This window comes from Castor canadensis, chromosome 19 (genome assembly GCF_047511655.1).
Source record: "Castor canadensis chromosome 19, mCasCan1.hap1v2, whole genome shotgun sequence".
Classification (NCBI taxonomy): Eukaryota; Metazoa; Chordata; class Mammalia; order Rodentia; family Castoridae; genus Castor; species Castor canadensis.
In genome coordinates, this window is record NC_133404.1 from 24,527,024 (window position 1) to 24,544,031 (window position 17,008).

At 39.5% G+C, this 17,008-nt stretch overlaps 1 protein-coding gene across 2 annotated transcripts; it reads left to right on the forward strand.

Moving 5' to 3' along the window:
- Positions 1 to 439: 439 nt before the first annotated feature.
- Positions 440 to 15,756, forward strand: LOC109674453 (ral guanine nucleotide dissociation stimulator-like). Of its 2 annotated transcripts, XM_020151407.2 has the most exons (5): positions 440 to 605; positions 13,423 to 13,616; positions 14,179 to 14,226; positions 14,692 to 14,903; positions 15,282 to 15,756. In XM_020151407.2, exons 2-5 carry the CDS (start codon positions 13,486 to 13,488, stop codon positions 15,380 to 15,382), a joined length of 492 nt encoding a protein of 163 aa, XP_020006996.2. In that variant the 5' UTR covers positions 440 to 605; positions 13,423 to 13,485; the 3' UTR covers positions 15,383 to 15,756. The 2 variants fall into 2 exon arrangements, with proteins under 2 accessions (XP_020006996.2, XP_073917721.1); XM_074061620.1 differs by lacking the exon at positions 440 to 605 and having other exon boundaries at positions 11,104 to 13,616.
- Positions 15,757 to 17,008: the final 1,252 nt, after the last annotated feature.

The window sequence follows — 17,008 nt, forward strand, 5'->3', positions numbered from 1 at the left end:
GCCACTGAGCTACACCCCAGAACAAGATACATAAACTTTTACATACGTCAGAGCCACTCACACCATTTGCAACTTTTTCTGAGCTTTCTGATTTTTGTCCTATCATACTTCCTGATTTTGGAACCATCCTTTAATATCCTTTCTTATCCAAAAGCATTTTCTTTCCCTTTGTCTTCCTTTTACAAAACATATCATCATCCTCCATCTGTCCTACTTGCTGTTTCTTTTCTATCTCCTCTTTTTAATTTGTATATTAAAACTAAACAAAATTGTTTCTTTTGCCAATAAAATAAAATTCTTAGTAGCCTTGTATTTCAATGAAGAAACATAAATAATTTACAAAGACATTTGTTTAAAGACCCATCTATTGTAGGAAACAGATTAAAGTCATTTATCTAACAACCAAATTTTAAGATCCCTTTGGTGTGCTGAGTTTTAAGATAGCCATTTTTCACATTTCATTATGCATTAGAGTTAATTTATGAATGCATTTTCGTTTCACTTGATTGAGATAACTGATTTTTTAGGCTGACAGCATTTGTTTTTATTGCAGGTCTTCCTCTGGAAATGCCCCTACCAACACATACAGAGGTGTGCTTTACTAGGTACCTCTTTTGTTTGTTTTGTTTTCTCCTTTTTGTTTTATCATTTTTACATTTATTTACATGTATATACATTGTTTGTGCCATCCCCCACCCTCAACCTCTGCTTCTGGGCAGAACCTTTTCTGCCCTGTTCTTCTCCAATTTTGTTGAAGAGAAAACATAAGAGTTAATAAGAAAGACATACCATTTTTGGTAGCTTGAGATAAAGATAACTATACAGAGAGATTCCTAACATTGCTGACAGCATGTTTTACATGTTAGCTTCATAATCATAGTTTTAGGAACCATTCTACAGATGTATATATCCAGTTACACATATACACAAAAAGCTTTAAATTAGGTATGCCAAGTTTAAGTGCACATAAAAAAATGAACAACAACAACAAAACCCTGAGTACTGCCATATGAACTAACAAGTTATTTTCCGGAATTCTAGGGATAGAAGTTCAATACATTTATGCACAAACATAACACCTGCAAATATTACATTAATTTAGAGTACTCTTAGACATTTTAGACATGGATTAATTACAATTCTTCCTATGGGCAATAAAATGGCATGGGCCGACAGTCTACCATCCCAGAATCATGGTGGTGGATATGGCCGATGAACACTTGATCCATTAGAAGAGATATGGGAGGCCTGTTCATGGTGGCAGCATTTTCCCATGAATCCTAGGTTTTCCCAAATGACTCTCAGATGAAACAAAAGTCCATGTTACATACATATAGACTCAAAGCATATACCAAACACAAAACCAATAGGAAATATTCCTTTGTTCAGCCCACACAGGACAAATGGGGTGGAACTCAGTTAAGATGCTCTCTCAAGTAGAGGACAATGTGGAGATAAGACACATTTAAGATAAATGGAAGACTTCTTAGTTGACCTGGATATTAAACAACATCAAGAAAAGGCTGGCTCATGCTTGTAATCCCATCTTCTCAGGAGGCATACAAGAGGAGGATCATGGTTCAGTGCTAGCCTGGGGAAATAGTTCATGAGACCCTATCTCGAAAATACCCATCACAAAAATAGAGCTGGTGGATTGGCTCAACGTGTAGGCCATGAGTTCAAACCCTAGTACCACCAAAAAGGGGGGTAGATAAAATGTCTAAGGGTTACAAAATGCTTTCCCTCAGCACAGAAGGTAAAAAAAAAAAGAAAGGCAACATGAGGAAGACCAGGGAAGTGATTTACTTCCTTAGAAGCATATCAGAGAGTACGGAGAGGACTCCTTAGACTTGTAGTGTGTTTTTATCCTGGAAGATTTTATAGAAACAGATCATGAACCACTTTCTGACTACTAGGAGACAAACTGTTTGAATAATTCATATAAGGTGGTTGGCAGAAACCACACCATAAAGAGGAAGGAAACGACCAGGGAGCTGTAAGTGGGACATAGAAGAACAGAATAGAACAAGGGATCCTGGAGAGGCTAGACACATCCAACACCCTTCCCAGGTCCAGTTCCTGAGAGAGGGACCTGAAGCCCTGAACATAGGGGACCTATGTTCTATCATGGCAGAAAAGAACATGTAAGAGTACCATCTCGAGGCCAGACTTGATCTGGCAATCTGTTGTAAACAGGCTATGCCACATAAAGAATATAACATAGGGATGAGTCTGTAGGAAGTAGACATGCTACCACCCACACACACCCTGGAAGAAAGGAAGTGAACAACCTGTCATCATCCAGGCAGGGAGCCCCACCCCCACTGGAGGGCTGAATCCTTGCTATTAGGTTAAAACCTTGACACTGAATAGAATCCTTTTGCCTAGGTCTAGGCAGGAGCATTCTTGTGATGCATGAGCCAAGTAAACCTTTGGCTCACTTTCAAAGTGTCCTACTGGCTAGTATAGTTCACTGATTCTAACTCCCTCCCTTTGACACCTTGTCTTTTTCCAGCATCTGTTTTTCCCTGTGGTCCTTCTCAAAGAACAATTCTGCTTTGGCTAAAGGGTCTCTTATGACATGGAGAATTTTATGTAATTGAGTTGAAGATAGCATAAAGGAAGTCAATCCTTGAAAAGACAGGGCAGTATTCCACAGTATTCCAGACACAAAGGCACATTGTTGGATATGGCTCCTGACCTCAGAAAGCTTGCAATTTGGATACAAATACTGACCAGCAAACTGACTGCTATGATACGTGAGGTGTGAGGATATTACTGGGACGCAGTAGCCATACATAAACAGAATTCCAGACACAAAGATCTCTTGCGACATGTAGAATTTTATCTAATTGAGTCAGAGATAGCATAAAGGAAGTCAGTCCCTAAAAAGATAGGGTGGTATTCATGACACAAGGGAAATGCCTTTAAAAGGGAAAGAGACAATACTTGGAATGAGCTTTTATCCAAGGTGTAGCCTAGAAGAGGGAAGCCCAGTCCCATCTAAAAGACTGGAGCATTAAGGGCAGAGAGAGGAAGGGGAAAGGCAGGCAAGAGATCCTAGTGATTGTGCAGTAGGAAAAAGAAGCAGCCGGCACTTAGGAACCTGGTAGGGATGGCAAAGGCAGCTCATGGAAGAAAGGCCTAAGCTGCCTGAAGGTAACATTGGGTAAGAAAAAGAGGTCAGAACCAACTGTAGAAAGTAACTTGGAGAACAGAGTGAACTGGCATATCCTCAACCCTCTCAGAGGCAGGGAAGATAATGCTTACCTCTTAGAGAAGTAGATGTAAGTGATCCAGATCAAGATGTATTAGGTCCATGATCCCAATCATGGCACCAAAAATGTCACCTGAAAGTGAACACAGTTATCTGCCTCAATCCTTGCTCCCATGGACAGAATAATTCGGGCAAAACACAGAAATGTAATGAAAGAGAAAATAACGTTTATTAGAAAGGGGTACACTTTCAAGAAACTGAAATGCTCTTGAGTGAAAACAAGAAGGACCTCATCCACCCATTTTTATTGAGACATTTTTCTTGCTGTTACTGACTTGTGAGAACATTCTTGGGCTCGAGTTGTTACTCAAGAAGTGCATGCCTACCGCAAAAATGCAAAGCTCTATGTTCAAAACCCAGTAATGCCAATATATAAAAAATTGTTTCTATGTGTTCTGAATATTGACCCTTAGGAACCATATGATTTTAATTTTTCTCTTTAATTTTTTGTTTTATTTTCATTTTCCATAGTGTGGTTTATATTTGTTTATTTATTTATGGTGACTGAGTTGAACCCAAGGTCTTGTACATACTTAGTAAGCAATCTACCATGAAACTAAATCTTCAGTCCTTGGGTTTTGAAATAGGATTTCGCAGTGTAGCTCAGACTGGTCTTGAATATGCTAAGTGGCCTACACTGTTCTGACTCTCAGATCCCAGTGTCTCTACCTTCTAAATTCTGGGATTATAGAGATGTGTCACCATGCTCACCCTTGATTATTCAATTAGAATCACTATTCTAATTGAATTGAAATTACACTTTTTGTCTCTTATCATTTATGGTTAGGTAGTTATATAGAAACCATTGTTTAACCTAAGACCACACATTTTTATTTTGCACTGGTGGGGTTTGAAGCCAGAGCCTACACTCCGTCAGCCCCTTTTGATGAAGGGTTTTTTCAAGATAAGATCTTGTGAACTATTTGCCTGGGCTGGGTTTTGCCTGCTATCCTTCTGATCTCTGCCTCCTGAGAAAGTAGAATTATAGGCATGAGCCACCAGTGTCAGGTGGACCATGAATTTTTATTCCTATGTTTTTTTCTGTAAGTTTTGTATTTGTTTTATATTCAGTTAAATGCTGTATTTTGATACCATAATTTACTGTGTATGTATATTCACTTTTTCCTAGCAATATTTGGGGAAACAATGGTTTTATACATTGAGTTCATTTGATTATTTGAAAATTCACCTAACACAAATTTAAGGGTGAATTTTTAGACACTCAACTTTATTCACAGGTATGTACATGTGGCCTTATCTATCTGGCTTATAATCATTTTGTAGTAAATATTGAAGTCATGAAGTGGAAAACTACAGTTTTGTGTTGTTTTATAAGATACTGTGTTTTCGTTTGTTTCTTGGAGTTGTGTAGCCCAGGCTGGTCTCAGACTCATTATGTTGCACACCCTGGCCTTGAACTTGCAAACCTCCTGCCTGGGCCACCACATCTGGCTGTACAAGATTATTTTGACTGTTCTTCTTTTCTTCCTACCTTATGCATTAGAATCAACTCTTTAAATAATGCATTTAAAAAATTGTCTTTTGTTTAATAATCAAGTAAACTTTTTCATTTAGATATAACTACATTTTGGTGACTTTCTTTAGTTTCTGTTCCACACAGCTTACAGTTATTTTGTTAAATTTATTTCTAGGTAATGTCTTTTTGATGCTCTTTAATTGGAATGGTTGTCATAGTTATAGATTGCCAATCAGGTGCAAATAGACACCTGATTTGTGTATATTAACTGGTAGTATGGTTTTTTCATTGCCTTCACAAGCACCTGAGAGAATGAGTTTGTAATAGAGGTTAATTTTTGTTCATGGTTTTATAGGTTTCAGTCCATGTCAGTATGGCATTTATGTTTCTGGACCCTGATAAGGTGGAGGAGCATGTGGTGGAAAAAAGCAGCTCAACTTATGGTGCACAGAAAGGAGAAAGGAAGAGAGAAAGAGACAGATAGAGGAAGAGAGACAGAGACAGACAGAGAGACACCTAGTAATCCAGAGCTGGGCATGGAGTGCATGACTGTTACCACAGTCTCAGAAAGGAGAGGTGGGAAGGTCATGAGTTCAAGGCCAGTATGGGGAAGTTAGTGAGACCCTGTCTCAATTCCAGAATAAAAACGAAAGTGCTGGGGATGTTGCTCAAGTGGTAGAGTTCTTGTCTACCATGCTTGAGGTCCTGAGTTTGATCCCAAGTGCTACACACAAAATGACAGGAAAGGCCTGAGATAAGGGTTTATCTTTCCAGGGCATCCACCCAGTAATCTGTTCCTCCATTGAGGCCACATTTTCTTCTTTCCAACATCCACTGATAATACCACCACATTATAAATCCATCAAGACTTTAGTCCATTGATGAAGTCAGAGCCATCATGACCCAATCACTTCTCAAACGGTCCATCTCTGAATACTGTGGGTTCAGAACCAATCCATGTCCATGGATCACATTCCACCCATTCATTGAATTTTGCCATAGCAGCTCCAGGGGACTAGAAATTGTGATGATTGGCATGAAAAATGTGTCCAATACCACAGTCAGAATCAAGATATTTGGGATGGGTTGAGTGAAGGTACATGTATTGTTAAACATAACCTGTTATACAACCGCCATCAAAACTCTAACATGTTAATACATGTTGTACAGTAGAGAGCTAAAGAAATCTTTGAAGTTTCTTTTTTTGATGGGTTCTTAATGTGTTACCAAGGTTGGCCTCAACTTTCTGGGCAAAAGCAATCCTGCTGTGTCAGCTGAGAGCACAGGCATGTGCCACCATGCTGTTCAGAAACCTGTTAACTTTTTGAAGGTATGGCTTTTAATAAGGATTCAAAAATAGGCATAAAAAGGCATAGTGCTAGAGTCTTAGGGCAGTGATATAATTTCTTATCACATCATGGTAGATAAATGCCCATTCATTTATCCATATACATAGGATGTACAAGATGCCAAATAAGCCCTAAAGCAAATGCTGAACTTTGAGTGATTTCAGTGTCAATGGACTTTCATCCATTGTGACAAGGGGAAAATTCTGAGTGAGATTTTGATACCCAGAGAAGTGGTGCCTTGAGCAGGTACATAGAGTAAATGGGAAACTTAACTTTATGAGTCATGTTTTTGGCACATTAAAGTGCTTTCAAAATAGCCTGTTAAATTTAATTTCATCAGCTAAGCATGATGGGACATCCCTGTAATCCTGACTATTTAGGAGACTGCAATTAAGAGGATCTCTATTTGAGGACAGGCTGGGCAATCAATTTAGTGACATCTTTCTCCACCAATAATAATCGGGTATGGTAGGATGTGCCAGTCATCCCAGGTACACAGGAAGCAGAAACAGGAAGATCACAGTCCAGGGACATCAGGGTACACTATTTGAAAAATACATAAATGATAAAGAATTTGTGAGGGTTCTTTTTTTAAAGTATGAATACAATGTATATTTATTTAAATATACATCATATATATTTATATTTTCCTTTTATGGCTGTGCTCACTGAGGGTACATTGTGGCATTTACAAAGGTTCTTATGATGTTATCTAATATATCATACTAGAATTCACCTAATCCACCACTGTCCTTTATCATGTCCTCCTCTGATTCCTGGAATATGTTCAACTGGTATCATTTTTGCTTTTACATACATGCGTACACATTTTTTGCACAATATTCACCCTCCTACTCCTTTCTTCACCACCATCCGCCTTCCAGTGGTGCCATCTGCACTCCCAGGCAGGACCTGTTCCACCCTGTCATTCTGTTGATTTTGTGGAAGAATAAAGAAAAAGTGACATTTTTACTCGATTGAGATAAAGGTGGCTGAAAGGGAGTTTCCTTGGGATATGTCAATGTATATATGTCTTATAACTCCAACTGGTTAGTCTCCTCTAATTTTCTCCATTCTTCATTGGTAGAGGGCCTACTTAGCAGCCACAGGCCCTGAGTTCAACACTGCCTGCCACCAAAAATAATAATTTTACATGATACTTTTTTATAGGTCAGTTTGACAATGAAAGTGTGGGTAGTGTTACATGTCTTTGTACAGGGCTAATGTAAGACCTGCATCTTTTCTTAGCATGGCCCTGCCAAATGGTATCCATAAAATAAGAGTATGGAGTTTCTGACTAGGCTCTGAAAGGTCCCAGGGCATCTCAGTGGCAATGCATGGAGCGACTGGAGGCCTGAGAGGGAGAACTTCAGGTGCCTCTTTCTTGAACCCGGGTAGCTCTTCTATTCTATTTATTGTGACTGTGAGATTCTCTGCTGTAAAAGTGTGAGAAGAGAGATGACTGTCCCATTTTATTCTTGTGACTGAGACTTTGAGAGCAGGATGGGATTTAAGTCCCAGGTTGGAAGCCCAGATGCTGGCCCCGAGGGACACTTGACCTAGCTGTACCACATAGCTTGTCAGACATCACAGTAGGAAATGGTGAATTCCTTCACTGATATACTTTTATTCTTTTAGAGTGCATTTTGGTCCATAGCAAAACTGAATAGAAAGTTCACATTTCCCATACTCCCCTGCCCCCTCAAACTGGATTTCCACATTATCAACATCCCCACCATGACAGCCAATTTGTTGTAATCAACATTTCCCCACGTCCATGTGTTACCTGAGCAAACCTTCAACATAAGGGCCTTTGGGAGAAAATTATCCAATCCAAAGTGAGACACGCTGTAGGTAAATATTCTTGTTGAAGAAAGCACTTGACAGGCAAAATCTCTCAGAAGGTGATCGTTCCAAACACCAGGTCCAGAGCAAATGTTACCTTTTCTTGGACACTTGCTGACTACCTACCATAGGCTCCTAATTTTCTTTTCTTTTTAAATTACCTGTGAGCTGCTCAGCTCAGTATACGATGTTTAGCTGTATCACTGCGTTTGGGTATTTTTAAAAAGAACCCTCGTGTGTTTCTATTTGTGTACTTTTGCATGTTTCTTTGTTATTTTGTTGGGGGAAATGTATTCATTCTGTGGAGTTATGTCTATATTTTGGGTTATGTTCCTGAGGCTGTCTAGGTGTCCCATTGTTCCTAGCCAATTATTGTCCTATTTGTTTGTCATGGTATCTCATGCTGTCTTGATATGTAGTTTATGCCTGATGCATTTGGTCAATTAAATGTTCCAGTGCAAAATGTGCATGCATCTGTTGCTTATATGTTAGTGGTAGGATGGCTGCTTTTCTGATGTTCTTAGTTGTTTGATCTATAGCTGCTGTAAGTTGCCCCAATTTTATGGTGTTACAAGGGTGTTTTCTACTTCAATGTACTACTATCTAACCTCATAATGACAGGAATCTGTTTGGGTAGTTAATTAAGAACCTTAGAAGCTCTTTGTTTAGGTTTGGGTTTCTTGGTAGTGGAAGATTTGATTGATTTCACTTCACTTAAGGTATTTGTTTCCCTGCGTCTCGAGTAAACTTGCCAATCAATAGGCATGGATTGTTTTTTGCATGAATTCTGTCTTAAGGTTTGTAATTTGGGTATGATGTATTCCTTGCTGCTCCTCTGTTGTGGAATCCTCTTCATCTGTGATTGTAATCTGTTACAATTTTAATATCTATAACAGATTGATGCTACCCCCCAGGATCATTAAACTTTCATTGGTCCTCCTGAAGGGGATCCTGTGGTTGCAGGGTGTTATTCATTACATTGTTTACATTATCTGTCATTATATTTTCCACAGATCTATTGGGCTATAGAGCTATACTTCCTAAGTAATTTACGTGCTAACTGCTTTCCTTTTTTCTGTCCTGACCAATTTGTGACAAACTTTAAACACTATTTCAGGTAACTCTTCTCTTCTTATACTATGTATTAATGGATTCACATTATCAGGATCATTTAAATCTACAGTTATATCATTCTAGATCCCTTCTGTTATCTGGCGATTAATATCCTTCTCTGTGGGGTACCATGGCTTCTGGAGGTTAGTACCATCTCATGACATTTATTTTTTCTTAATATGTTTCTTCCTGAGCTAACATTTCTTCCTGAGCTAACACTTTTTTTCACTTAGCTAGGAACTTTTTGTAATAATTTCCTAATATACTGTAAATCTAGAGTCACCTTGTATGTGAATAACACTATGATAAATGGCCAGTAGTTTGCTTCTCTCCTTTCTGCTAATTTCTGTGTCTATTATGATCAAATGCTCCATGAGATGAGACCCCACACAGTGCAGTCCATGTGCCTTCCCATATCTCCAGCATTCAGCCCTTGACCATCTACATGGCCATCTGTTTCATGGGGAGAAAATAAGGGATATGTGATGGTAGTGGGGATAAATATGATCAAATATTTGCATGCATGAAAACATTACAATGAAAAAGATTATTTTGCATACTTATGCACTACTAAAAACTAAAAAAGAATTGAAATATTTGTCTATCTATAAATGTTCTAGGAAGTTAAACATCCATGGGAAAATGAAAACCTGAACTTCAACCTCACATAATACAAAATATCAATTCTTCTAGGGTTGTAGACCTAATTAGAAACAAATTAATATAGTATTTAATATGTTAACAGGGATATTAATAAGTGATCATAAGGTAAGGTGTAATGTCTGATGCTAGACCTAGAAAGTATTACTGTATAAGAGAAAAAATACTCAGACACATATTTGATTTCAGAAAGAATATGGAATAAACCGAGTCAAGCACAATACTCTGCTTCTATTTAGTAGGGTTTTAGCTCAGATTCACAATTGTGCCATGATAGTGACACCATCATGTTTTGCAGACTGAATGGGGTAATTATACATAGCATTTGTGCAATAATGTTAGGTCTCTGCTAAGTATGAAGTCAGTGTTGATTAATACTAGTGGATTTTTGGAAAATGTATGCCTCAGGTCAATTAAAATCCAACATTGTTGTATGCCGCAATTATAGAATAAAAACCTTAGACAAACAATATCAATTTTAACGTGCATCTCTATTCCAAAATGGAAGAAATGGAATACCTTGTATTTCTTTGTAACTACCTATCTGTCATTGTAAAATCATGGTGTCTCATTGACTCAATTTTGGTGCATAATTAAGGGTCCATACTCAAACATATTTACACTTAAATCTACCGAGTCATTTCATATTCTATCAAATTATTGGAAATATTTTTGAGAGTGCTATTGGAATTCTTATTTTATTGTCAAGAAGTATTTTTATATTCAATGATTTGAGGAAAAAGAAATTCCAAGCAGTTAGTAGAAAGTATGCATGGTGACTGTGGCATTCCAAAGATTTAGGAAAATGAAAAATGGATTAGAGGTGTGGCTAAAGTGGTAGAGCTCCTGCTTTGCAAGCACAAAGCCCTGAGTTCAAACACCAGTCCGAGCAGAAAAGTAAAACATGCAGAACCAAAAACCATTCATGATAACAACATGCAAGAAATTAGGGATCTAAACAAAATTTCAACTTAAGGAAGCATCAAAATAACAATCTCAAAATATCGATTTTTCTAACAGCTCTGTATTTATTACAATGATTAGAAAATAGGCAAAGATTTCCAATAATACCATGAGTATTCACCACTGTGTTAGTGGATATAACCTAAGCAAATAATGCTTCCAAAATAAACGTAAGGTGTGTAGATTGGAAAGACAGAGCATGTCTTTTAGGAATACACTTGATTATTATATATAAATATTATAAGAACTCTAATGAAATAAAATTAGAACAAACTGTAAAAAGAATATAAAAGCACCATTTCAGCATGGCTTCAATCCACAATATGAACATACAAAATAGTAACATTTACTCACAGTAGCAACTAACATTGTAAAAGTAAAGCTGAAAAATATTCCAATTAAAGTAGACTCCTGTTGTTGGCACAATGGCTCAAGTATTGCAGCTCCAGCCTAGCAAGCAGGAATCCATGAATTCAAATTCCAGTACTGTCCATAAAGAAAAAAATACACTTACAAAGGAAAACTTGGAAATGACTGTAAAACATATGGAAGGTATATATATTGAAAATAATTAAATTTAAATGGACAAAATTACTGAGATTCTAAGCAATGGACATTCTTTAATACACGCTGACTAGAACATGTATTAATCAGTTTTCAGTGGCTATAACAAAATAGCTCAGCTTCAATAATTTATAAAGATTATAGATCATGCTTTGCCATAGGACAGAGCCATGATCAGGGTCTCATGATGGGTGAGGTTAAAAAGGCTGAAGTGCCTGAGTGCCTGCAACAGGTATCAATTGTTGTGACATGAAGCCAAAGAGATTCAGAATCCAGATGTGATCTTTTCTTATGGCCAGTAACTGGTGACCAAAGACTACAATTGAATCATTTAAAAGAGTGACACTCCTCATGCTATGATTATCTTCTACTAGGACCCACCTAAGAAATGTTTTCATCAGATGTCCCTGGCATACTTGTGTATCCACAATAGCAACTGGAAATTCCCCCCAAACTGATCACATGTGTAAATGTAAATTTTAACCAAGTTAAATATATACAAGAGAACTTAAGATATATATACCCAAATCCATAAAGATATAGCAAAACAATTTTGTGGACTTAGGTTAAAGAATATTTTCTAGGGTCTGGCACCAAAAACAAAAGTGACACAAGAAAATTGTCATTGACCTTCATCAGATCTAAAAACTCTTGTGCTTTAAAGTACACCATCAAAAATAACGGGAAAAGAAGTTTGCAAGTCACATAGATAATATAGGTCTCACACCAGAATAACCAAAAGTGGACATGGCACTTCTATGTGTACACCTCTGCCAGAGAGGAGAATGCTCTTATGGTAGCAATCATGCTGTACTCCATCTGCACCATAGTGACCCTGAGTTTACCTGGAACCAGGGCTTCCATTGACCATGTGTGGTCTCCTTGGGGCATGGTATGCTATACTCAGTCAGTCACTAATATTGACCAGCACCCTATCTCCTATACGATCTCTACTCCTTCCCCTATCTTTAACCTTATTACTCAAACACTACTCCTAAAATCATGGACTTATCCTACAACATAATGTTAATTGCACTGAACCCAGCCCTAAATTTGATCCTAAACCTAAGTCAGTTACAAATCACTAAGTCTGACCTGTTATTAACACTAACACTATTTTCATAAGCCTGACTTCATTCTCCTGCTCTTGTGCATTTGTGTGGACATTTACGGCTCGGTGTTTGGGGGAGACCCTGTCCGTACATATCGTATCTCTGTGTGCACTTGTGATTCTCTGTGTGTGTTTACATGTACATATATGTGTTAGAAGGAATTTGTGTCTTCAGTGACTTTCTGTGATGTTCCCATCTCTTCAGTTTTTGCATTAGCTGCAGTTGATACTTGTCCTTGTTCACTGGTAATACAGATGTTTATGGGCATGAACACCTGACAGTACCCTAGGTCACAGATGTGGCATTAATCCTAGGGATGGGGGGATTGCTGGTGTGATTCTGTGAGGCAAAATGACTTGTCCAGGATTCCACAAATGGGAAGAATGAGGCACTGCATTAGCCGGGTCAGCTTTTTGAAGGTAAGGCACTGGCCACTGCCAGCACTGGCTGAAAACTGTGGGCTAGGACAGGCTGTGCTGATGTGTGTCCCTGTGTGCATATATGATGTGGGAGAGTATCAGTCAGTAACCTGGGGGTCATTTCGGTGGTCTTTTCTGAGGAAGAGGCTCAAGGAAGGGGACCCTACAAGGTGACTCCACTTCCTTGACGATGACCCAACAGAACCTGGAATCCTGGTAGGCAGGTGGCCAGATTCCACAGCCAGTAACAGCCAGATCACTTGGTCAGAAACCTTGTAGAGAGCAGGGTGTTCTCTTGCTGTCTCCCAATATCCTCTGGCTCAGGCCACAGGAAATCCCAGATTGGATGGCTTCTTGGTTTCTGGAGACAGTGGACCAGACCTCGTGACACAACAAGGGAATTGAGGTCATTTTCCAAGAGCGAGCCAAAGATGACAGAGAGCAGCCAACTGCAGGTATACACAGTACAGGCAACTGCTCTGATTAAACCTCTACAAGAGTCCCAGGAAACCTCCACCATGGGTTTTAGTCTGAGTTTTGAAGATAATTTTTTATGTACAGTTTTTAATTCATACTATACCTCTAATTTTTCAGTTTGCTAAAAATTCCATGTTTAAACCATCCTTCCTTGATCCCATCTAAGGGAGAACATAAGTCAACCCATGTCCTGGATGAGCCTTGCAGTGGGAAAATCCTAGAGCCTGGCATGCTGGAGAAGCTTGTGAAAAACCTGGTGCCTTCCCTGCAGAGAGGGGATCCCTTCTTTGTTCCAGCCTTCCTGTACACCTACCGAAGGTTCTCCACTACTAAGCAGGTGCTGGATCTGTTTTTTAAAAGGTGAGTATCCCAGATACAGTCCAATGGGGCTTGTCCCCTCTATCCCTTTCTTCAGAGTATTAGAAAACACATTGGGTCCGCTTGCTTTAATATGGTGCAATTCAAGATCAAGCGTGATGATCCCTGCAAGGCTTTCCCAGGGCTTATTCCTGTAAAGTGAACTTCCAAGCCTGTGTGGCCCTTGTGTGTGAATTGCATCTCCACTATGAAGAAAGTCTATTCCTCAAGCCTCACTGATCTAAGAAGACTCATGAATAGCACTTGTGCCATGTTAAAGAGTTTCTAGATTCCATCTGGGGAATCTCTGAGTTTTGGAAATCAGAGCAAGACTTGCACATGTGCTCTGAATAGACTTGTGCCCATTGAAATATTTGGGAAGAAGATGGGTAGGTTTTGTAAATGCACAAACATGTATTACATGTAATTCAGGAATACTCAGGACAAACCTGACATCCATCCAAGATCACCATTCTCATCTGGGACTCAGCCAGTTCATTAAATTCGGGAATGGAAGGTGGGCAACACACAATATTAGAAGTGACACCCTTGTATCTTCCTGTAGGTATGGATTCTTCCATGATGATTGTGAGGAGGATGAGCAAATAAAGAAGTGAGTGGACATTGGGTCAAGAAGGAGGACTCCCACATAGTGGGTGGGGAAATTATTGGGACTGAGGTTGGATGTGGGAAAACTCTGGATTCCACACCACTTTTCATTTCCCCTAGTGGTTGAACCTGGGATTGACAAGCTGGCAGAGGAATACAGAGATATTGGTGGAATCCTGGGAATTTGGGGAGGTGATAGGAGACTGGAGATTCAAGGGCTGGCCACAGTGAGAATCCCCCCTCACCCTACTCATCATAACCACACTTTCCCAGCACTATTCTTGAACTAGGCCTGGACAGAAGATGAGGTGAACACCCTGTTTGAGTGGACTTCACCCCTCTTCCAAAAATGTTTAGTTGCACATGACCTGGCAGCCTCTGTATGGGTGTCCTCCTAGCAAGAGGCCATTCGCATACTGGGAATGCAGAAGATAGACTGTGACATTAGTGCCCCCCACTCTGTCCCCAGCCTCATCTGCTTCTTCCTCGGGATGTGGCTGGACAAGTATCCTGACGATTTCTGCAAGTCTGAAGACCTGGCCATCTTGAATCAGTTGATGGCCTATCTGCTGGTCAACATGCCTTTCTCAGAAATGACAGTTCGTGTCCACCATCTGTTGACTCAGCTAGAGGACTTGGAATCAACTGATACACAGCTCAAGCACAGTGAGGAGACCTTCAGTAAGTGGCTTATAACAGGGGAGGAGGTGTGGGTACTGGCCCTGACCGGGAACAGACTGAAGAGACTGGTGTTTTTTGCCACTAGACATCAGTTTACCCCAGTCTGGGAAGATGTCCTGTTCTTGGGTGAGATACTGGGCATTTCCTGGCAAGTGGGGTCTTCTCTGTGTGGAAAGGCTCAGGCAATGCCACTTATCATGCCATCTTTTATAAGCCTTCAAGTGTAGTACAACATGAACTTCTAGAACTGTGTTGACTAGCAGTACATCTGTTTCCATCCTTAGATTTGGGGCCACATATAACACTGATCCTTAAGGAAAAAACCTATTACTCATACCCTCAATGTTGTAACTACTACCAGCCTTTCTTCTTCTCTAGATGGAGACCCAGAGCAACCACAGGATTCTATCCCACCTGGGAAGATACAGCAAGTTATTTCAGTGGCAGAAGGGCTGGAACAACTTAATACTACTGGGTAAATCCACCTGGCTCTACCTAAAATAGCTGACACAGTCATACATACAGCTGTGGAATGGCAGAATCGTTGAAGATCTGATGACTGTAGATCTCCAGCTGGCTCTCTCAATATAGGTGTAATTAACCAACCTCTACTTTTGTAGAAGTTACTTCTTGCCCATAGAACAATCCAGATCACAATCCAAGTTTGGCAGAACATCTTTTCATGTCGGAACCACAGAGCCAGTTCTGGCACCTCCCTTGGAATTGTCTCCTGAAGTCCACCCAGAGCCATCCTTCCCTTCCCCTGGAAAATGTGTTTTACTTTTTCTGGTTTTTTTCATCTCAATGTTTGGTATGTTAGTTATTTTACTTTTTACTTCTAATAAAATTTCAATATGCATTTATTTTAAGTTGAACATTTTTACAATAATGTACAAACTTGAGCACTCCATACGGACACACTGAAGACACAGGCAAAGCACATGGCTCCTGTAGGGAGGATGATCATAGGCCTTCATGGAGGACATAATAAGGAAGACCCTTCATTTGTAGGGACCAGGTGAATGCCAAGAAAGGGGCAAGAAATCCAGTTAATGGCTGCAGGACACATGATGTTTAAGGACATGGAGTTGGTTCTCAGACAGAAGTGTTTCCTAAAAACACTTGTCAGGATTCTCATCTGTGAAATGGGATAACTGTGTTTTCCAAGCTTAGGATAAAGACAATTTGCATGTAATGGCATGGGGCACTTCCTTCCAACCTTGAGCATAAGGCTATGTGTACAAAACCCATTCTACTTTGTGTAAATACACCAAGTGGAATTTAAGGAGAGCAGAAGTTTATATTTGGGAGGGTTTTTACAAAAAAATGATTAAAGCCAGAGTTATTTTCTTAAAAATTTGCTAAGCTGTTGCACAAACTTTTGGGATAGGCTCTGAATGAAGAGTTTCAGCCAATATGAATCATATATGATTATTTTGTTGTAATAGCTTGTATGAAAATCTTCTATTAATCATCACCATCAAATGGTACCTGTCATGCAGGGCAAATAAAGTACTCTCTACCAGTGAGGGTTAGTGATGGGAGGCCCAGGGTTGAAGAGCACACTTGAAGGATACCCCCACTAGAGGTGAGTCACAGGGAGTCTAGGATGCACAACACAGAGAACAGAGAGAGTAGAGGCCACATCTAGGAGTAACTGGTAGGCTGAGGCTGTGATGACATCATTATTTAGGATAGGGAGAGTAGCTCGTGCTTCTAATACCAGCTACTTGGAAAGTGGAGATAGGAGGATGATGGTTCAGGTTCAGGCTAGGCATAAACACAACACCCTATCTGAAAAGTAACTAATGGAAAATTCCTGAGTGAGTGGCTGAAGTAATAGTGGGCCTGGCTACCTAGGATGATACCAGGAGTCCAAATGGTAAAAACAACTGGGCTGAATACTCCTTAGAAAAGAAAAAGGAAAAAAGTTGGATGCCATTGGCTCTTACCTATAAACCTCTCCAGTCAGGAGGCAGAGATGAGGAGCATTACCATTCAAAACTTGCCCAGGCTAATAAATCACAAGGCCATATCTTGAACATACCCAGCACAATAATGGGTTGGGGATCTAGCTCAAGTGATAATCACCTGTTTGGCAAGTG

Bases quoted from the DNA above. Each gene is read 5' to 3' on its own strand.
- LOC109674453 (XM_020151407.2), top strand. From the start codon at position 13,486: ATGCTGGAGAAGCTTGTGAAAAACCTGGTGCCTTCCCTGCAGAGAGGG. The intron at 13,617-14,178 runs GTGAGTATCCCA...ATCTTCCTGTAG, and splicing joins CTGGATCTGTTTTTTAAAAG to GTATGGATTCTTCCATGATG. The intron at 14,904-15,281 runs GTAAGTGGCTTA...CTTCTTCTCTAG, and splicing joins GCACAGTGAGGAGACCTTCA to ATGGAGACCCAGAGCAACCA.